The following is a 22,987-nucleotide window of genomic DNA, read 5'->3' as shown; positions in this document are numbered from 1 at the left end:
AAGTTAGCCTCTGTTGCAGAGCAAGGTTTATAGCGTAATGTTTGATGAATGGCCATTCGGTGGACCATGTAGCTGCCTTCAGATGTCCTTAAATGTTATGGCAGATAAGTGTGCCGTCGAAGAAACATAGGCACGCGTGGAATGGGCCTTGATAGCTTCTGGAGTGTCGTCTTCTTGTGATTTATAGGCCAGTATAATCAATTCCATTAGTGAGTGAGACATACGCTGTCTAGAGATGCAAGAACCTTTGCCCGAGCCTTTGTAAGTGATAAAAAGGCGTTTGGTAGACATGAAATTCTTTGTATGATCCAGATAATAAAGTAGAGCTCTACAGACATCCAAAGCATGCATAGCTTTCGCCTTCTTCATTATGAGTCCCACCACCCATTAAGGTCATCTGGAGAGGTCCGTCTCCAGTTGCCTCCAGCTCAGGCCTTCTCGGGAAGGGACTTTTTGGTTGCTGCCCTGAGATTGTGGACTGCGCTCCCTACTGAAATACAATTCTCCCCATCTCTGGCATTTAAAAAAAAAATTGAAAACCCACCTCTTCAACCTAGTGTTTTTAGCTTTTTAAATTTTTAGGTTTTAATCTGCTTTGACTTTTAACTTGTTTAAATTGTTTTGGGGTTTTATATATGTTTTATCTTGTTTTATGTTATTGTTAACCGCCCAGAGACTAAAGTTTGGGGCGGTGCACAAATTTAATGAATGAATGAATGAATGAATGAATGGAGTGGATGGATTCCTGAAGAGAAGAATGTTGGTAGCACAATGTCTTGGTTAAGATGGTACCACTTTGGGTAGGAAGTTGTGGTCCATACGCATTAGTACTTTGCCCGGGTAAACGATGAATCTATACATAGAGCTGTTAGTTCACTGACCTTTTTAGCTATTGTAATGGCTATAAGGAAAGACATTTTAAAGGTTACTAGTTTAGTAGTAGCAGTTCTCATAGGTTTGAACAGGGTTTGAGTTAGTGCAGAAAGGACTAAGAGATACTCCGTTGTGCAACTGGTGTACGTCTAGGAAGTTATAAATTCATCAGGCCTTTCAAGAATGCTTTGCTATCAGGGTGTGAGAAGAGTTTCTTGCCATCCCATCCAGGGTGTCTTGCTGATAAGGCAGCAAGGTTACCCTCAATGAGACATTTGCCAAGCCTTGAGACTTTAAGGTTGTCTAACAGAGAAGAACCTCTTTTATGCTAGCTTGTCTAGGGTTGAAACCTCTCACTTTAGCATAAGACTTGAAGCGCAGCCGTTTCCCCAAGTGGTTCTGTCTTGTGGAGGGTTTGCTAGAAGTCTATTAGTCATGCCGTCAGGTGCAGTGTGAGCATGTCTGGACGCAACACTTGGTCATTGTCTTGAGTAAGAAGATCTGCTTCCTGTGGCAATCAGTGGTACCAGTTTCTGGACAGCTTGAATATCTGTGGAAACCATGGCTGTCTTGGCCACCATGGTGTCACCAGAATGCACGCCACCTAGGTAGTCAGTAGTTGAATTACCACACGCCCTATCAAGGGTTGTGGGGAAAACATGTATGGGATCTCCTTTGACCAGTTTATCTGAAATGCATCCCCCGACAACAGTGGATCGTGTCCCACGCTGGAACAGAAGTGGCCACATTTCGTATTCCTTGACATTGCAAATAGGTCTATGGTGGAATACATCCAGGTTTTGAAGAGCGTAGCAATGTAGACCTCCATTGGCTTCAACCTGTGTTGTTGTTGAGCAAAGGCTGTCTGCTAAGACATTGTCCAGACCCTTTATGTGAATTGCTAAGGGGTAAATCTGATGTTGGATGCACCAGTGCCAAAGTTGCAGGCTGAGGGCACAGAGGGATTGTGACCCTGTCCCTCCCTGTCCGTTGATATAAATCAAAGCAGTAGTATTGTCCAGTTGAACTTGTACTATCTGGCCTCTCAGAAGTGGTAGGAAGGCCTTCATCCCTTGGAACACAGCCAGGAGTTCCAAGAAATTGATGTTGAATTGTTTTTGCTGTAGGTTCCATTTACCTTGTATCTGATGGCCGCTGCAGTGAGTGCACTAACTCATCAGAGATGCATCCATCATGATCCAGATAGTAGGACTCATTAATTGAAAAGGGATGCCTCCAAAAGATTCCCCTTGCTTGTCCACCATCTCTAAGACTGTAATACCTGGGCAGGGATTTCAAGGCGTATATGTTGGTTGTCTATGTTTTGGCAGAAAACCAAAAGAAACCAAAGCTGAAGTTTCCGCATCTTTAATCGTGCATGATCGACTACTGTCTCACAGGATGCCATGAGACCCAATAAACGTTTTATTTGACGGGCTGTCTGTATGGGATACTGATAGAAATCCTGGACCATCTCCCTGATGTAGTCGTAGCGTTCTTGGGGTAAGTATGCCTTTTCCTTTCTGTGTTGAGTACAGCCCCAATGTAGCTTATGGTGCGTACTGGCTCTAGATGACTTTTTCCAGTTGACCTGGATTCCCAGGTCTTGGAGGAGAGCTAACACATATGATGTCTGAGAACGTAACTCGCTTTGGTCTTCTGATGTTATGAGCCAGTCATCCAAATATGGGTAAATGGCAATACCCTGCATTCTCAGATGCACCACTACTGCTGCCATGGACTTGGTAAATACCCTGGGGGTGGTGGAAAGGCCAAAGGGTAACACTTTGTATTGGTATACTTGCTCTCCTACGGTGAATCTTAGATACCTTCTGTGGTCCTCCCTGATGCTGATGTGAAAGTACGCATCCCTTAAATCCAGTGTTACAAGACAATTCTCTTGATACTTAAGTGGTAATATCTCCTGTAATGCTATCACGCGGAACTTTTTCACATGGACAAATTTGTTTAAGTGGCGAAGATCCATGATTGGGCAGATTCCACCTCCCCTCTTGGGTATCTGAAAATATCAGGAGTAAAATCTCTCCTGTCTGTGCGCTCAACGCACAGGGGCTTAGCTAATAGTTCCTTCACCTCTTTCTGTAGCAACTGAGTTGGTTGCATAAAATGAATTCCGGAAAACTTTGGGATCATCTTGCACTCTGTGGTGTACCCCACTGAAATTATCTTCAGGACCTAGTGGTCCAATGTTATGCGTTGCCATGCAGGGGCATGGCGTGCCAATCTGATGGTGTTGTCAGTAGGTGGTAATAATGGGGTGGCAAACCTGGTGAAGCCAGTCGTCTGCCATGATGTTAACACTTCTGATGGGTGAGGTGTCTCCATGATGGAATTGGCTGGGAGATATAGCTGTAACGGTGGGCAGTTGTAAGCCTCAAATATGTTTCTGAGGCTCCATTTGCTTGGTACACTGACCTTGGTTTTTATTTTTGTTCACACAGGGATGCTTGTTGTAAAGGTGATATTGCTTCCTGGTCCCTTTTGTCCTGCTGCTTATATGTGGACTTTTGTTTGGAGTAGGACCTGTATCTTGAGGAGTGGGTAGATGTGGAAGCAGTTGTAAAGGTCTTTACCATGAATTTTGTTTTTTTTTTAAATTTCTCCATAGTGGAGTCCATCTCTCCACTTTCCCATCAAAGGGAACATCCTCTATTTTCTCTTTCATATCAGCCATATCAGGAGGAAAAGCACAGCCAGTCATGGGAGTGCCTGTCTAAGGGAGATAGTAGTTGTCATAGACATGGACTCTGTTTCAGATAGATGTTTTGCTGTGCTAAGTAGTTGACGCGTGAGCACAGATGACTTCGCCATGGTCTGTTTGAAATGCTTTTTAAAAACCTCAGCCAATTATGTGTCCAAATCTTGTTGGAGGTCCAGGGGCGTAGCAAGGTTGGAGTGGGCCCAGAGACAAGATTTTAAAATGGGCCCCCCCTCATGTGCCACAATAGAATATCATCCTAAATTATTTTTTAAAAGGTTTTGTAAATTGTGGATGATGCAAGTCATTTAATGGTACTAGAGAAAGACATGCTGTTCTGGTAGCTCCAGGACTTAACACCCACATCAATTTCAGAGGATGATTACAACTGAAGGAAGCCCGGGCGGGTGCACAGCTGGGGGAGTCAGTCATGTGAATTGCTTCTGGGGGGCCCCCAAGGCAGTGGGCCCCCAGATAACTGTCTCCTCTTGCCCTATTATAGTTACGCCTGTTTGGAGGTCCTCCTACAGGCAATGATTATATTTTGCCATGCAGGAGGAGTAATTCACTATATTGATAGACAGGCAGGCGGTGGAGTACACTTTCCTGCCCATGGGGTCTAATTTTCATCCCTCTTTATCCCCCGGTGTTGTATGTCCCCCCCCCACTTTGTGGACATTGACAATCAATGACTAGTGAATTTGGGGCTGGGTGCTTCAAAAGGTAAGTGTTTTCTCTTTCTTGTACCCGATATAAGCTTTCCAGTCTCTTAGAAGTAGGACAGGAGGTGTGTATAACCTCCCATGAACATTGTGCTGCTCTGGAGATCATGAGAAGAACTGGCAAAGCTACTGGGGATTCTGATTTCACCATGAATTTATAAACTGAGTTATCAGTGGTTGCTAATTGCGATTTCAAGTCCAGACCCAAGGCTTCAGCCATATCTTCAATTTGTTGGTGGTATGCTTTTCATCTCCTCTGTAGGGGAGACATGCGTGACCAGTGGCAGGTCTGTAGGATCAACCAGATTGTCCGGATCTTCGTTATCCAACTCTAAATCTGAAGATTTAGATATGTCAAATCGATGGTCTCTTTCCTTTCAACTTTGAGTGCCCAGCAGAAGTTAGCTGTTTGGGGCTTTTGAAAGATTTCGATGTTGAAGTGGATGTCAGGGGTTTCGACTGCTTTGTTAAGGCAGCACTTGGAGTCGATGCCAATGTTGACTTTGATGGGCTCAAAATGTTGTCATAAATTGCAGCATGATGCCTCAGAGCCCGATTTCTTCCTCATCTGTTTTAAGAAAGACAGACAGATCTTGCAAGTCGAGACATTGTGCCCTTCAACTAGGCAAGTCAGGCACAAGTCATGGTGGTCTTTTGAAGGGAGTTTTGCTCTGCAACCCTCATGCCTCTTTAAAGTCTTTTTGACATCTTTCAATGCCATTGTCCATAAACGTTGTCAGGTCTGTTCTGTTGTCAGTAACCGTAAAGATAAAAGTGTTCATTTTTTAAGATCGTGAACTCACTAAGAACTTTTCTGAACGAGGAGCGACAGCACAAGGTATGATTGCAACAGCAGTTGGATAAGAACTTAAGAACATGGTGTCTGGCCCGCTTTAAATGGTACCATGCTGGAGTTGTGGAGGCGGCGTGTGGGCACCTCGAGGAGCTGCGGTATGCCACCTGCGAGGATCCTGCGCAGGCACAGTACCCCTATTCTTATGGATCTCAATGGATCACAATTCAGATCTTCCTTACTTCATATCAGATTTGTATGGGGGGAAATCATACAAATATGTGTCGCATGAGCTTCTGTGATAAATAAAACCTTCACAAACATCAAAGCATTGACACTAGTGAAAAAGCATAAATATGCTCAGAATGCAGAAAGAGCTTCAGGGTGAGTGCAAACCTCATCAAAGAATTCATACCGGGTAGAAACCGTATTTTTGTATGTGCATTAAGTTGCTTTAGTTACACAGCATACAACTTGCTTCACATTTATTTATTTATTTTATGTACCACCTCAACTCACACTTCAAAGCAGTTTACACTCGAAGACAACATCAAATTAAAGGTTTCATACAGGGAAGAAACTCTATAAACATTTAACACCGTATTTTTATTGCTTTTGTTTTTACTGTGTGTGGTTTTTTTTATGCTGTGCACTGCATTTAGACTTTCTGAAAAGCAGTATATACATTCAAATAAAAATAAAGTAAATAAAACCATAAAATCGGTTTAGTCAATGCACTTTTGTTGCTTGTCTGAAGAACTTCATCTGGAATTTTTGTACCTGCATTCGTAAGCTTCTGTTGACTTAAATTGTTCACTAACTTAAATTAACTTTCAAGTTCTTCACCAATATTTTTTATTCAAGACATTAAAATTATGAATTGTATCAAATATATCTAATTTCTTTAGTTTGATTCTTTAGTTAATTTGCTGTCTGTGACTCCATCATAGTTCTTTTCAGTTCAAAAACCCAATCTGGATCATCTTCAGCTTCAAAGTCCCTACAAGAAAGATTTTGTGAAGTGTCAGATTTCAATATAATAATGGGAGGAAACCTCTAGGACGATAAAGATAGGACCTGTACTTTCACACAGTACACCCAGCACCTAAACCATCATTTTTATTTATTTATTAGATTTTTATCCCATGCTTCTTCCAGGAGTTCAGGGTGGTATACATGGTTCTTCTACCTGCTTTTATTGTTACAATAACCTTGTGAAGTAGGTAAGATGAAAGGCAGAGAGTATTACTGGCCCAAGTAATAGGCAGAGAGTATTAATGGCCCAAGGTCACCCAGTGAGCTTCATAGCTAAATGGGGATTTGAACCCAGGTCTTCCTAATCTGAAATATTCTTCCTTTAAAAGTAGTCCTGTAAATTTTATCATTTCCTTGGACAATTTAGATACGATTAATACTGTATGCGTCTACATGTCTATTCTTTTTAAAGTCAAAACATTTTTCTTAATCTATCTAAAGCTACTTCAATCTAATGTGCATACAGTGGCTCACATCTGACTACTGTCGAGCTTCTTGGAGAAGCAGTTTTCACTGCTCCCCCTTTCTTCTGTTGCCCCCAATGTCCTCCCCAAAAGTGTCCCTGAGGGCTGCCTTCAGGGACATCTTTTCAGGGGCCAACAGGGGTAGCGGAGGGATGGAAGAATTCTTTTTCTTGCCTGAATGTACTTCATAAATACTGGGGAGAGGAATTTCCTTGACCTTGGGGCAAAGTTGCAGACATCTGAAACTAGTATCACAATTTTGCCCACAATTTTGTTTCTTAACCATCTCCAACTCTTTCTTCCAGACTTCTCTTATGTACCAAACATCAGTTTTATTGTTAATAATTGCCCAATATATCCGTAGACACAGGGGGTGATGTACAAATAGCCGGTATTGTGCTCACACTTCTCCACACCAGTTGCAGCAAAGACATCTGAGCCACAGTCATACTTGATTCCAAAAAGTGCATGGACCAGTTGCCATGCAACTAGTACAACTATAGGTGCTCCATGTGCTTATACAGAGTTACTGATGCATTCCTGATTTCAACTGCAGCACCTCATACTGTGCTGCAGAGCATTCCTGAAGATCCCCCAAGTACCAGGAATGGGGGGGGGGCAGGGACTGTAATTAGAAGGGGAGATCTGAAGCCCCACTACAAATGCAGAAACTTCTCTATATAACATATTTTAATACTATATCAGCTTTGAAGGTGAGTGATGCTAGAAAATGATATGAACTATAGGTAGCTGGGATTTATACAAGAAAAGTTTACTTAGAAGCAGTTGTCTAAAGCTAAATAAACCCCAAGTTTAAATCTTGCAAACTGTGTTTGAACATACGTGTCTTCCTCATCCGATCTAGGTTCAAGTCTCTCTCTGTCCTCTGTAATTGTTTCTCCATCTGGTTCATCAGAAGTTTTAACCTCTTCAGTAAGTGGTCCTCTGAGGAGGTCATCTGAGGCTTAAACATTAGCAAAATAAAAACACAACCATTTAGGATTGTATCCCACAAAGACTAGAAATCAGAAAGCTTCAGTACAGAATTCAAATGAGGAATATACTTTGTTCCATTCACTGTTCACTCTTCATTTTCTGGGTGTTTGCCCACCACCACCTTCATGCAAGTCTGTTCTTTTTTAAGGGGTACAGGCTTTTATATCAGCAATGAAATCTCTGGTGCTGTTTTATTACCAAGTAAGAGTAAACTATGATATTATCTAGGATTTCCCCAAGTCATGGCATTGTAAAAGATACCTGCCCAAGCCATAGTTTGCTCCAATTCAGATAAAACAGACTATGGTCTGTAACATCTAACCATACAGGTGAAACTCGGAAAATTAGAATATCGTGCAAAAGTCCCATTAATTTCAGTAATGCAAATTAAAAGGTGAAACTGATATATGAGACAGACGCATTACATGCAAAGCGAGATAAGTCAAGCCTTAATTTGTTATCATTGTGATGATCATGGCGTACAGCTCATGAAAACCCCAAATCCACAATCCCAGAAAATTAGAATATTACGTGGAACCAAGAAGACAAGAATTGAAGAATAGAACAATATCGGACCTCTGAAAAGTATAAGCATGCATATGTATTCAGTACTTGGTTTGGGCCCCTTTTGCAGCAATTACTGTCTCAATGCGGCGTGGCATGGATGCTATCAGCCTGTGGCACTGATGAGGTATTATGGAAGACCAGGATGCTTCATTAGCGGCCTTCAGCTCTTCTGCATTGTTTGGTCTCATGTCTCTCATCCTTCTCTTGGCAATGCCCCATAGATTCTCTATGGGGTCAGGTCAGGCGAGTTTGCTGAACAATCAAGCACAGTACACTGTATACTTTTCAGAGGTCCAATATTGTTCTATTCTACAATCCTTGTCTTCTTGGTTCCATGTAATATTCTAATTTTCTGGGATTGTGGATTTGGGGTTCTCATGAGCTGTACGCCATGATCATCACAATTATAACAAATTAAGGCTTGACTTATCTCGCTTTGCATGTAATGCGTCTGTCTCATATATCAGTTTCACCTTTTAATTTGCATTACTGAAATTAATGGACTTCTGCATGATATTCTAATTTTCTGAGTTTCACCTGTAGATATACCAGATCACTGAAGGGGCAATCCCTACATGAGAAAGTAAGTGGAAGTGAGCATGTGAGCCCAAAGCAAGCTCCTGATAACTATACTAGGATGTGGAGATGAGGAAGCCTCCCTTGAACACCCTTACAGCATTTGTCTCTGCAAACCAACAGAGGTGAGAATTCTGAGCACTGGGGTGGGTCTTGCCAGCCTACTCTTAAGATGCTATACACAGATGTAGTGTCCCCCTTAAAACAAAAAAAAAAATGGGCTCTAGTAGGCTTCTAAAGTGTTAAGAAGGAAAATGTCAGCTTTTGCCAACCTAATGGAATTGTGACAAGAAAGTAAATGGCTAGGTGATGTGACTGAATTCACTCTGTCCCAACTTGTTACAAACAAGCTCCAGCTTTATGCACTTCTCTGTGCTGGATCTGGTGAAAGGAAGGGATCCAACTCACCCACCAAGCCTGCCAATAGATGGTGATTAGTACTGTCAGAGCTAACAGAACTAACCACATTTAGCAGGTGCAAACAGGCAGCATGCACAGCACACACACAGCCTTTTCCTGTGTACAACCGCAGACCAGGGCCTTTATATGCAGTGTATCTCATATTCAGGGCATTAGACTGCTGCTACATTGCAGTTTTACCTGCTTTGTAGATTGTGTATGTTTTGAAAGCTAAGCTAATATCTGCATTGTGGAGCATATTCATTAAAGTTTCAGGAGGTTCCTTGGTCCACTGTTTTCGTGGGATGTTTTCATCATATTTTCTCACATTGCCACCTAAAATAAATATTAAATCACTTTGGGTTTAAGTAGAATGACCATAAGGTAACACAATACATGTCTTGGGCAGTGTTCCCTCCAAGGCGTGTGTGTGTGTTCACATGTTTTTTCATGTCTGCCCAGTTAATTTTAGATCCCACTCAGGTTGAATCAGGGAGGGCCCACTCTGAATGCACATGCACACACACTGCCTTGATACTGCTGCCCCCCCCCCCAAACCTCATTCCACACAGAGACAAAAAATTTAGAAAGAACACTGGTCTTGGGAGACTGAAATAATGTTCATCACTGGTTTGTCCATGTCACTTATAATGTCCATGTTGTGTACAACAACATCTATATTATTAATTCTCTTGGCCGCCCACCATGGGGATGCGTGTCATTGAGGCAGAACTCTCGAAAGGCTGCACGAGCGTTCCGACCACGGTGGCGGCGGCCGAGCCTGGGGAGGCGGCTAGGCTGCCAGGAGCAGCCAGGCCACGGTGAGGAGGTGGCGGCGGCGGAAATGGAGGCAGCTGGGCCGCCAAGAAGAGGAGGAGGCGGCGGGTGGTGGTAGAGGCACATCGCTGAGAGCAGCCCGGCTAGGCAGGAGGTGGAGCCGCGCCCGGCCGGAAGGTGCTGCCAGCGGCCGGGGATGAAAGAGAGTAGCTCGGCAATGGCCGCGGTGGGGAGAAAAAAAGCTGAGAAAACTGTTGTAGAAGGCGGCGGGGGGGGGAGGGCAGGAGAGACTGTTGCAGAAGGTGGAGGGAGGGCAGGAGAGACTGGGTCAGAAGGTGGGGGGGAACTGCCAGCCCCAAAGAGCGCACAAATGCTCTGTGCAGGTTCAGCTAGTTGTGAAATAATAAGGGATGGATGAACATCCAACCACCACTAAATCTTAATACAGAATACACCTAAAGGATGTTCTCACGATCAAATGGTGGGGTGGGGGGACAGAAGGGAAGGCAGGCTCTTACCTTCCTGCTCCCACATTACATGAGCCTCCTCTGGGCTCTGCCACTCGAGCACCCACATGAGCAGTGCGGTGGCGAGCTCCAGATCTCAGAAGGAGGGAGGAACTCATGCTGAGTCCTTCAGGACCCCACGAAGCAATACGCAAGCAGTGGAGAGGCTACCCTCAGCACTGCAGCAACTCCACTCTGCCTGGCCCCTCTTTCCACCTGACTCTCTGATCATGGCCACCGGCCACCCAGGAGCAGTGCTGGAAGTGGTGAAGGCACACAGGACCAGTGGAAGAGACTGGAAAGGGTTTGTTCTCCTCCTACCTCATTTTTAACCTGCATTAGCCAATCAGGGATGGGGCCAGGGATGGGGCTTCTGAGTGAGGAGGGCTCCCACTTCCACAGACAACCAGAGCTACCAGGGTAGAAGAGCATTAACTCAAGGAACTTTGGTCATGAGAACAGCCTTCTAGTCTTTCAAGCTTTTTCAGTGGACAGAGTGAACCCATTTGGGTGCTAGTCCTCCACTCTCCCTAGCCTTCCCTGTCATTTGTTTCTTTCTATTTCTGCTCATTTCCTAAACTTACTTTGCAGGTGGGTTGGAGGGAAGAGAAACAATGGGTAAGGAAGGTTGGGGACAGCTGCTGTCAAAGCAAGCTAATTACAAGCCAAAGTGCATTTCAGACAGGAGTTTGGCTCAGCTCTTAATTGGCATAGCTTTTCCAGGCAATCACCACCAATTTCAATATTTGGCATTATTACAGCCAAAATGTTTCCAGAAAAATCAGGAAAATATTCTGGGCTCCCTAAAAGAGAACACAGAGCTTTTTAATTTCCCTTTCCAGTCTGCTAACATTACCTTCAGACTTCTCAGAGCATGCTTTATTATCTTTTTGTAGTCAAATTCCTGATAAAGAAGGGAGTGAACTGAAGAACATCGTTTGAGCTCCTTTACAAATGGTCAGCACACCACAGAACTCCAGTAAGGCCACGGCTACTTGTCTTTAGTTTCAGAAGAGCTAGACTGAAGATATTCATGGTTGTACTCACTAGGGCCATCTTGTTCGCTGGTGTATCTGTGCTGTCCATGCATGCCAAACCCTAGAACCATTCTCCACCCATTCTCTACCTGGCATCTTGGTGGCCCTTTCTTCCCGGCTAAGACCTGGCATCTTGGTGGCCCTCCCTTCCCGGCTAAGACCCCATGTCTTTCTTACAAACTCTAATATGGACTCAATATTGTATTCTTTGTCAGAAGTAATATCTGGGTTGGAATATTGTTTCTAAAAGCCACAACAATTTATAATAATTATTATTATTATTATTTATTGAATTTATATACCACCTAGTATAAAAATCTCTAGGCGGTTTACAGAATTAAAACATACAATATAACACATTTAACATTCATAAAAAGATAAAAATTAAATAAAAACAATTAGATAATTATAAATAAACGAATAAAGATATTGAATTTTATCTTACTTGTATCCTCCTGGATTGAAAAACTGGAAGAAAGTAAAGGGGCATTTTCCAGGACATTGATCATAGTACTGGGTCTTCCCTTTCCCCACTGTTGTCTGTGAGGGCTTGTTGAAACCGCCTGTGAGGAGACTTCATAAACAAAATGTTGAATGTAGGTTTCCCCCCATACAATCATGATTTGGGATACAATCATGTTTTTAATCATTTCTGTGCTCCAACAGATATATTTCCTTAGCACAGAATTGCAAGCATAGTTTTGTTGTATGATCTGGTCAACAGGTACTTTTAAGTTCTACTTGTAATCTTTTAAAAAATAAGTCAAATCTCTTCAAATAAGTCTCCCAATAGCATAAACACATAATTTAAAAGATATAAAAAAATCTATTCAATACCGGCTAACAAAACCATTCACAAAATTTAAAAAAGGAACTTCACAGATCACCTGCAATTATGCAAACCCTAATAACGTCATCAGAACTAGGCTCAGAATGGATCACTTCAGAATTCCATGAACATTTACCTATTTCATCCACATTCGTTTTCTCCAGTCCTAATTCACTGAAACCTTTGGAAACGGCCCCCAGGTCCAAATTGCTAGTCTTACTTCTTGCATATTCTCCTTTCTCCTTTAAAAGGTTTAGGAACACTATTAATCATGTATTCTGTGATCTGATTAGCAGAACTGAACAAAATTTAACTGAAAGTGTAACTATTTTTGTTTTGCTGTATTTTAATTAGGAAGCTTTTTTTAATTAAGTTTGCCAACACACCTGTAAAAATAAATGCTGTGAACGCTACTAGCAACTATTATACAATTATATTTCACGTTTGAGTTATGTGAGAGATTCCCGATTTCCAATACCAAACAGAACTCCTTGGTATGAATCAGAAATGATTTTTTAAAAGGAAAAAAAACCCATGACTATATTATTCGTGAGTACTCCTATTCAAATTAAGTTGCCCTTTAGCATAACTCCTGAATAGTACTGCAGCCTGGATGTCAGCCACAGATTTGTGAACAGATTTCAAGCAGTTGCTGTGGGAAGGGTGGGCCAGAACAGAGCACTATGCATAGTCCTTTGGATCCAGGCCACAGTGTTTAAAAAATAAAGCCCTCAGTTATGAGGTCAGAGTTTATTCTAATGTATATAAATATAATGATTAGTTTTCTTCTAAATGTTCAGTTATGTGACTAATACTGTAAGACCACTAATGTCTTCAAAGCCATACTATTAAAAAATAATGGTAGGTCTACATAAAAGACAGTTGTTATGTTCAGTTTTCCTGAACCAAAAGTATGCTAATACCTCTGTTGCAGCAAAGTTTCTTACAAGCTTTGACAGGCAGTTTCTTGTAAGAATTGTGGTAGCTGATGGACGGTTTTTTGGATTCCTTTTAAACATCTGTTTTATCAAATAGTGAAGTTCATACGTGTAATGGGATGGGAGTGGATTGTAGTATCCTTTACATATCTTGAGGATAAGATGTTTCCAGCTATAGGCCTGAAACTAAATTGAACAAAGGCGGAAAGAAAGCAGATGACTACTTATGAAGCTATTATTTATCAAATGACACATTGTAAAAAATTTGGGCACTGTACAAAATTAACTTACATTGTTTTGACACAAATGCATGTGAATGATTGAATGTTAAACAATCAGTAAAGAAATTTTCAGAAATATCTTACTTCAGGTCTTCTATTAGGACAAATGCACACTGTGCATTTAAACTGGGCCTAGGGGCGGCAAAGTACTAATGCTGTTTCTTCCACATTTTTAAAAGTCGGATGGTCCCAAAAGTGGTCTTTTCCTCCCAATTTTTTGAGGGAGCAGCATGCAGTAGAGAAACAACTGCAGTGGCGGGGGGGTCTCAGCAGAACTCACTACAGTAGCTAGTGTGCTCTTTTCTACGGAATGTATCCACACTCTCTTGTAATTCTCTACTTTCAGCAATAACAGAATGCATGCAATGTATTTAATTACATTAAGCCATTAATTTATTTGTAAAGACTAAGGCCAATTATCATATTATGTGTTTTGTAAATGCAAGATATGTACAGTCATGTGCCATAGTGGTTTTTAAATTCTAATATTGAAATGAATGGGACTTGGGCTCATCCTGAATAACTTGCCCCATTTACTGAAATGGTGATTAATCATTATCAACTCTGAATATCATTACTAAACTGGAATCTGGATCCTGCCCAACAGATATAACACAAGTACTTACAGGGTGTTTAAGAGTACACAGTTCATATAAAATGCATCCCAGAGACCATATATCACTAGAAAGACAGGTTTGAAAAACCAGTTAGTTTAAGGCCCTAGTTTAGTGTTATATTTACTACAAATTAAATATCATGTGAATACACTAAGATAAATGAACATAATCAACCCATAAAACGGAGCATTGGTGTCCACTTACCGTGAAGGCTCCTTCTTGTTCTTGATGCCAGGGACATCTCTGGGTTATCCTTCCCCATCAGCTCCAAGCAGGACAGGAACTGTGAAAAACAAACAGATAGTGCCCGCCCACTTGGGGCTGCCAAGGATAACCCCGCCCCAGTTCTCTGTTCGAGCGAGGCAGGATCAAAAAATAAACCGGACACGTAACGCTTTAACACAAACAACAAGGAGTAGAAATGTAACGCACCAGAAACTTTTTAGTGACGACAAACGTGAAAACGAAAGGTTTCCCCTGACCAACAGGTAGAGACATACCTTCCGTCCAACGGGACCAGGCGGAGCGCACCAACTGGGTGGGACGAGATGTCCCTGGCATCAAGAACAAGAAGGAGCCTTCACGGTAAGTGGACACCAATGCTCCGTTCTCAGTTCTTGATGCCAGGGACATCTCTGGGGACATACCCCAGCTTGGTCCACAGGGAGGGAAGCATATCCGCCTAGTCCCGTGGGAGTACCTGTTGAAGGATCCTTCTGCCCACAGCTGCCTGGACAGTGGCGTGAGTCTCAATCTTATAGTGTTTTGTGAAGGTCGAGGGCGTAGACCATGTTGCCGCTCTGCAAATATCCTGAACCGGAGCGTGTGCTGAAAACGCCGCTGAGGCCGCTGCTGATCTAGTGGAATGTGCCGTGATTCCTGGAGGTGGGTTCTTGCGCATAGAGTGATAAGCCAGTACTATGCAATCTTTAATCCAGCGAGCAATGGTCTTTGCAGAGACAGCGGACCCTCTTCCCTTCACACGAAACTCCACGAACATGGAGTTGGTGTTGCGTAATTGCGCCGTGCGCTTAATGTAGGTTTTCAAGCATCTACGCACGTCCAGCTTGTGCCAGAGCTTTTCTTGGTCATGCGTTGGGCGAGGACAAAATGAAGGCAGAAAAACGTCCTGAGATTGGTGAAAGACGGAAGGCACCTTCGTGCGTACGAACGGATCAGGTATCAGCCTTACCGCTTCCTTTTGGAACACACAGAATGATTTATCGATCAATAGAGACCTCAACTCCGAAATACGGCGTGCCGACGTGATAGCCACCAGGAAAGCCAATTTCTTTGACAGTATTTCCAGTGGAATGGATGATATTGGTTCGAATGGAGTGTGCTGTAAAGCGGAGAGGACCAGATGGAGGTCCCATGATGGAAACCTGTGTACTACTGGAGGCGACAGTAGGGTGGCTCCTCTCAGGAAACGTTGCAAGTGTGGATACGAAGATAGAGACTCTTGGGGTCTTCCTGAGATCAGGCCCAGTAACGATGCAGCCTGGCGTTTTAGTGTATTAGGCTTGAGGCCCTTGTCTAACCCATCTTGAAGGAATTGCAGGAGGTGTTTGATGGAGGCCGACCCCCGAGGAATGGAATGCAGTGAGGACCATTTTAGGAACGCCCGCCAGGTTGTCTGGTATATCCGATTCGTGGAAGGTCGTCTAGATGCCAAAATCGTGTTCATGACCGCCGTGGAATATCCGAACTCCTTTAACAAGCTCCGTTCAGTTTCCAGGCGGTCAGCCTTAACCACGCTGGATCGGGGTGGTAAACCGGCCCCTGGGATAGCAGGTCTTCTCTTACAGGCAGTTGCCATGGATCCTCTTCTGCCATGAGAACGAGCTCCAAAAACCATGGCCTCCTGGGCCAGTAGGGGGCGATTAGTATGACTCGGGCCCTCAAGAGGCGAATCCTCCTGAGGACCCTGGTCAGCAGAGGAGTCGGAGGGTAGGCAAAGAGCAGCCCCTCGGGCCACGGGCTGGCAAGGGCGTCCACTGACGTCGCTCCCTGAGCGGGAAACCTGGACATGAACTGGCGCACTTTGGCGTTTATCGGAGACGCAAATAAGTCCATGCAGGGCACACCCAAGCGGAGAGTTAGGAGGTGGAAGATCTCTGGGTGAAGACTCCATTCCCCCGGATGAATGTCCTCCCTGCTTAGCCAGTCGGCCTTTGTGTTTAGCTCCCCCTTGAGGTGATGAGCTATTATGGAACAAACGTTGGCCTCTGCCCAGTTTAGTAGAAGCACTGCTTCCAGGTGAAGGGAGTGTGATCGAGTGCCCCCCTGGCGATTGATGTGTGCCTTTGCTGTTGTGTTGTCCGTTTTTACTAGGATGTGGTGACCTCGAATAGTCGCTTGGAAGGTGATGAGGGCTAACCGGATGGCTCTCAGTTCCCTCCAATTGATACTGTGCGCCTTTTCCGCTGGGTCCCATCGACCCTGGGCCGAAAGGTGGCGACAGTGAGCCCCCCATCCCCTGTCGCTCGCATCTGTTGTTACCAAGATTCTTGGTGGGTCGAGAAATTCCTTTCCTGCAAACAAGTTGATTGGGCTCAGCCACCACCTGAGAGCTTGGCGCACCTGTTTCGGAATCCGAAGGTACAGGAGCTTCCTCTTTGCGATGGAGTGCTGGTGAGGTAGGAGGAACCATTGCAGAGGTCGAAGATGGAGCCTTGCCCACGGAACGACGTCCAAGGTTGCGACCATGAGACCCAATAGTCTGGAGAGGGACATCAGTCGACTTCTTGACGACATCAGAGCCGACTTGACCTCCCTTGTGATGATCTCGAACCGGTCCCAAGGTAGGTACAGGCGGTCTTCCTCTGTGTTCATCACTACTCCGAGATGTTGTAGGTGGTGTGTTGGCTCCAGATGGCTTTTGTGTTGGTTGATAAGGAATCCGCGAGCCTCCAATTCCTGGAGAGTGACCTGCAGGTCCCACTGAGCTTCCTGGAGGGTGGGGGCTTTCAGGAGCACATCGTCCAAGTACGCAAACAGCCTGATGCCCCTCATGCGCAGCCTGGCGATCAATGGCGCCAGAACCTTCGTAAAGACCCTGTGGGCTGCCGATAGGCCGAACGGTAAGGCCGCGTATTGAAAATGATTGCCTGCGTATTTGAAGCGTAGGAGGTGCCTGCTGTCGGGGTGGATGGGCACATGAAGATATGCCTCTTTCAGGTCGATGGAAACCAGGAAGTCCATGTGTAGAAGAGTTTCCGATATTGATCTCAACGTTTCCATCCTGAAGTGGTGTTTTTTGACAGACTTGTTGAGAAATTTTAAGTCCAAAACTGCTCTTTTTGTTCCGTCCCTCTTTGGGACGGTGAATAAGATAGAATAAACGCCCCCCCCCCGACAGGGAGGGACTGGTTCTATCGCGCCAATCTCCAGGAGATGCTTGATGGCCAGCATCATGTCTGCGTGTTTGAGGGCGCAGCGAGATCGAGGTGTTGGAATGAACCTGGGGGGAGGAGGAGCATTTAATTCTATCTTGTAGCCCTTTTGAATCACTGACAGGACCCAGGAGTCTGTGACTGAAGACTCCCAGACGTGGGAGAATTCTGTCAGGCGGCCCCCCAATCTGATGACTTTGCAGTCATTGTTGTGCTTTTTGCTTGGGCTGTGGGACTTGCTGTCTATACCCGCCCGCGCCCCTGAAGGGGAATCTCTGGCGACCCCAGGTTCCCCTTTGCTGTCTGAAATCTCTGAACCGGCCTCTGAAAGGCCGGGAAGCCCGAAAGGGCTGAAAACTCTGGAACTGTTGATAAGTCTTTTTAAAAGGTTGGCGATCCACCTTCCTCGAGGCTGTGGGCATCGTTTTGCATTTGTCAACTGACTCCACTAAAATATCCTTGAGGGCCTCCTCCCCGAATAACTTAGTGGCATCATATGGCACAGCGGTTAGGTTGGACCTAGAGGTATTGTCCACTGCCCAATTCTTCAACCACAGATGGCGTCTGCCGAGGACTGAGGCTGCAGCTACTCTAGCCGAGTATCTAACAGAGTCTAGAGTGGCATCCGCCATAAAGGCTTGCGCCTTTTGAATTTTAACTAGTTGCTGTCTAAGTTTGATGTTGTCAGCAGGGGGGTCGTTTAAAAGGCCATCAATCCATAGTAGGGAAGCCCTAGCTGCCATGGATGCTGCGGCCGCAGCCCTTGTGGCGTGCATTGCATTTTCATGCGCTCGTTTAAATGCTGATTCAGCTTTTTTATCTGCTGGGTCTTTGAGGGTGACTTCTCCGTCCCTGGGGACCAAGGAGTTTGACACCAGCTGTACTACAGGGGCATCCGTAGCAGGAGTCTTGAGCAAGTCAGACACCTCAGGCTGGAAAGCATAAAAGCGGTTAGAGATAGCTAAAGGCTTTCTGTTAGCTGCTGGTAATTTCCATTCTTGTTTGACTACATCTGTGAAAAGAGAAGGGAATGGTAGTAAAATTTCTTTAGGGGTGGCCCTGGGGAACACCCAATCCCCCTTTTCATTAGGCGCCTCCTGACTACTTGTCTGCTGGAGGCCAATAGTTTTTAAGATCTTATTCATCAGTGGATTAAAATCATCAGGCACGAAGAGCCTTTGAGACACTGCAGATGTGGGTTAGGATCCCCTGATTCCAGGTCTGACAACTCAGAGGAGTGTGCCTCGCTGCCCTTGTCCACTAGTTTCTTAGGTTTAAGGTGCTTCGTTTTCTTTTTGGCCTTCCTGGGGGGAGGAGGAGAGCTCTCGCTAGAGGAGTCTGACTCCGTGGGAGAGGAATCCCGTCTCTTCCGTTTTTTGGATTTTCCCGCCTTACGGGGTGGCCTAATCTGATAAATGGTGTCTATAATTGCGTTTTTAAACCAGGCCTGCCATTCTGGGGGGACCTTTTTGGGAATGGACGTGGTCGCGCTATGGCTGGGACCCGGTTCTCCCCCGCCCCCTACTGCTTCGCCCGGTACCTCAACCTGCTCCTGCTGTTGCAATGAGGGCCTTGGAAGGGAATTTTCCGGTACATTCAAAATGGCCGCCGGCTTTTTTCGCGCCGTTTTCTCGAGCTCCGTCGCCATCTTGGGTGTCTCCTCACTGCTACTAAGGCCGACTGCCCGCTGGCCTGTTGCACCTTCAGAGGGGCCACGGGGTTCAAAAGCGCAAACGGCACCCTCCGCTGCCCTCCGGGCCGCTGAAGCACGAGTCTCGCGGCCCGAGGGCAGGAGACTCGCCGCGGACCCGGGAACGATCGGTGCGGGCGGCTCCAAGGCAGCCGTCACCGTCGTCGCAGCTAAATCGCTTACGCGGAGCTTCCCTGTGTCTTCCCTACGCTCCTCTCTGCTCGTGGTTCTCTTTGCTGTTGCCTCCGTTGCTGTGCAGCTGGGGAGTGTAGAATTCTCCCGCCTGCAAGAATGCCCCGGTTCCAGAGAGCAGAGCGGCAAGCTCGGTCGCGCCGGAGCTGGGGCGCCAAAATGCCTCGAGCGTCCCGGACCAAAACGGTCCTGAATCTTTCCTCTGGGCACCAAAATAATTCTTGCCCTAAGCAGGCTGCCCATGAAATGAGAGTGAAGGGAAGAAGGGGGGGAAGAGGTAAGGAAAATTAAACTAAAGCTCTTTTAAAAAAAAATATATATATATATATATATATATATATATATATATATATAGGGTACACACACAAGGAAAAGGAGCAAAAACTGACAGAACACACACAATTAGAAAGGCAAGAAGGACAATAATAGAGAAAAAGGTCAGGAGAGAAGAAAAACTGCTGCTGGAGCTGAAGCGAGGACAGAAAGAACTGGGGCGGGGTTATCCTTGGCAGCCCCAAGTGGGCGGGCACTATCTGTTTGTTTTTCACAGTTCCTGTCCTGCTTGGAGCTGATGGGGAAGGATAACCCAGAGATGTCCCTGGCATCAAGAACTGAAAATAAACATTTACATTTAGATATGCAGAATGGGAATGTCTCCTAAAAATGTATTGTTCATTTCTCACCAGTAAGTGATTACAAGTCACCTGGTGGTTTTTTCTTGGGTTGTTTTGTTTTGTTTTTGCTGAAGTCTGCTCATATGCAGCTGAAATCAACACTAGAAATGCTTAATTGGCCACAAACCCCTAAACAGGCAGCAGCCATGTTGGCTCTGCTGTGACATCATTGCTGCTCTTTCTTTTCTTTTCTTTTTTTTTGAGACTTGATCATTTCCAAGTATATGGAGAATAAAGTTTCCTGCAGCAATCTGGCCAAAAACAACTGTGATTTTGAAAAATCCAGAAGGTACAAGTGCTACAGAGTACCACTGTGCAAGAGCACAACAAAAACAACACTGAAAAAAATATTTATGCATGTACCTAAGGAGAAGACGTGACAGAAAGCTTGGGTAGATGCAGAGGGAAAAGTTGTTAAGTGAGAAATTCATGTTGTTTTTGTGTTAAGACTGTTTCAATGTGAATAACATGTTTATTATTAAACAAATATTATTTATTTATTTAACATATTTTATACCGCCCAAAACTTATGTCTCTGGGCAGTTTACAACAAGATTTAAAAAGTAAAACATTAATTAAAAACAAAAAATTTAAAAGCAAGAAATTTAAAACAGTTTGTAATTTTAAAACAGTATTCTAAAAACAACATTAAAACAATCAAAACAATATCAGTTAAAAGCCTGGGTGAACAGATGCGTCTTTAAAGAATTTTTAGAAGTTGTCAGAGATGGGGAGGCTCTTATTTCACTAGGGAGTGCATTCCAAAGCCTCGGGGCAGCAACGGAGAAGGCCCGTCCCTGAGTTGCCACCAGACGAGCTGGTGGAAAATGCAGACGGACCTCTCCTGATGATCTCAATGGGTGGTGGGGTTCATGACAAAGAAGATGTTCTCTTAAATACCCAGGGCCCAAGCTGTTTAGGGCTTTAAAGGTTATGACCAACACCTTGTATTTTGCCCGGAAACATCCGCAGCCAGTGTAACTCCTTCAATACAGGAGTAATATGGTCTCTCCTATGGCCCGGAAACATCCGCAGCCAGTGTAACTCCTTCAATACAGGAGTAATATGGTCTCTCCTATGGCCCGGAAACATCCGCAGCCAGTGTAACTCCTTCAATACAGGAGTAATATGGTCTCTCTCACCCAGAGACCAGCCTGGCTGCTGCATTCTGGACCAACTGTAGTTTCTGGACTATGTACAAGGGCAGCCCCACATAAAGCTCATTACAGTAATCCAGTCTGGAGGTTACCAGCAGATGTACCACTGTTTTGAGGTCTCAAGAAACAGCTGGCGTATCAGCCGAAGCTGATAGAAGGCACTTCTGGCCACTGCCTCAACCTGGGACACCAACGAGAGACTTGGATCCAGAAGCACCCCTAGACTGCGTACCTGTTCCTTCTGGGGAAGTGTGACCCCATCCAGAACAGGCAGATCAAAATCGTCTCTCGAGTTCCGACCCCACTCAATGAGTACCTCCGTCTTATCTGGATTCAGTCTCAGTTTGTTATCCCTCATCCAGCCCATTACCGCCTCCAGGCAGGCATTTAGGGAGGTTATGCCCTCTCCCGATGATGCTGACATGGAGAAATAGATTGTACAAATAACATGTTTATTATCCTCCAATACTGTATTTTCATTTATTTGTATTTTATTTTTTCTACCCCTTCTTAAAAACAGGGTGTGTGTGTGTGGGAGTGTGTGTGGGAGTGTGTGTGTGTGTGTGTGTGTTATGTTATCTGTGTGCGTGCGTGCCTGTTTCCTGCTCTTTTTACCTTTCACTCTAATGGCTGAGAATAATTTCCGTCAGGGCTGGTGAAATCTCTGGAAAGTAAAGAATAACTATTATTATACTTGAATGATTTAACTCAGGTGTCTGAGGTAGATTGGGTCTCTTCCCCTATATCACATAGGCCTCAACTGTTTAACAGTGGTAGTGTTTCTGCTACTATTTGACAGTGGCCCTTCATTCCCACCCCGCCACACACACACACACACAACTGCTAGGCCTCAGAGCTCCTATCTGGCTTTTACAATCCTCCAACCTTGTATCTTACAAGCAGAAGAGGCTGCTGAGTGCCTTGTAAGGGGAGAAGGCCCAGGGCTTTTAAACAGTTGCATGACAGGCAATCATAGGAGGATAGAAACAGCACCTGTTGATATTTGGCCTGTACTTCTGCTCCACAACAGCCAGAAATTCAGTTGGAGAAGTTCCCATCTCTAAACACGCAAAGAAGCTACACCTAATGAGTTTCTGCCTATCATTCAGTTGTTAGACAGAGCACTCTAGGCATGATAGAACAAAATAAGGTTCTGACCTTACCACTCATTACCACTAGAAGAGAACATTAGCAATAATTCTGGACAGAAATGCTTACAGGATAAATAAGTGAAATCAGTTTATAATTTATTTATTTATTATTAAAACTTTTATACCGCCCTTCCAGTAGGCTCAGAGACCAGAGAATGACACGGGTCTAAAAGGTATTGGGGCAAAATTGGGATGAACCATACAGAACTTGCCACTATCACATCCAGTTTGACTCTCTCTGTTAGCTTATGTGTAGTTTGGACCCCACCCCACCTGCCCTCATTCCTGTTTCAGAAATCTAATATGTGGCTCACAGACACTCCTCCTTTCCCCCACCCTCTTGAAGCTGCCCTTGGCCAAGGCCTATGTGATTGAGCCTATTTACCACAGACATGAATCAAATCATACAAGTGTAATAATGGTTGCCCTTTATTTTGAAGAGATTTCTCATTTCCTAGAGGGACAGATTTCACTAGCCATGACAGAACGAAAAATCAAAAATATTTTCTCCTATACTGGCATGTAATGTAAGAGAGGAATATTTAGGGGAGGGGTTTGGGTTTTCTTAGTTGTAGAACAAGCTCTAATACTAACCTTGT

The 22,987-nt window shown here is 44.5% G+C and overlaps 1 protein-coding gene across 6 annotated transcripts in view; it reads right to left on the bottom strand.

Annotated features, from left to right (window-relative positions):
• Positions 1 to 5,581: 5,581 nt before the first annotated feature.
• NEK3 (NIMA related kinase 3) overlaps positions 5,582 to 22,987 on the bottom strand; it is a 33,044-nt gene continuing 15,638 nt past the window's right edge. For 5 of the 6 annotated variants that reach the window (XM_053285070.1, XM_053285072.1, XM_053285071.1 and 2 more), the window contains 7 exons: positions 14,139 to 14,193; positions 13,217 to 13,417; positions 12,430 to 12,535; positions 11,910 to 12,038; positions 9,346 to 9,480; positions 7,450 to 7,570; positions 5,582 to 6,107 (listed from right to left, as the gene is read on the bottom strand). In XM_053285070.1, the coding sequence (XP_053141045.1) occupies positions 6,029 to 6,107; positions 7,450 to 7,570; positions 9,346 to 9,480; positions 11,910 to 12,038; positions 12,430 to 12,535; positions 13,217 to 13,417; positions 14,139 to 14,193 (826 nt within the window). In that variant the 3' untranslated portion in view covers positions 5,582 to 6,028. The remainder of the gene's footprint in view (positions 6,108 to 7,449; positions 7,571 to 9,345; positions 9,481 to 11,909; positions 12,039 to 12,429; positions 12,536 to 13,216; positions 13,418 to 14,138; positions 14,194 to 22,987) is intronic. The other variant, XM_053285073.1, reaches the window with a different exon arrangement.

Source organism: Hemicordylus capensis, chromosome 1, assembly GCF_027244095.1.
Source record: "Hemicordylus capensis ecotype Gifberg chromosome 1, rHemCap1.1.pri, whole genome shotgun sequence".
Taxonomy (NCBI): Eukaryota; Metazoa; Chordata; class Lepidosauria; order Squamata; family Cordylidae; genus Hemicordylus; species Hemicordylus capensis.
This window is presented reverse-complemented; position numbering and strand designations above follow the sequence as displayed.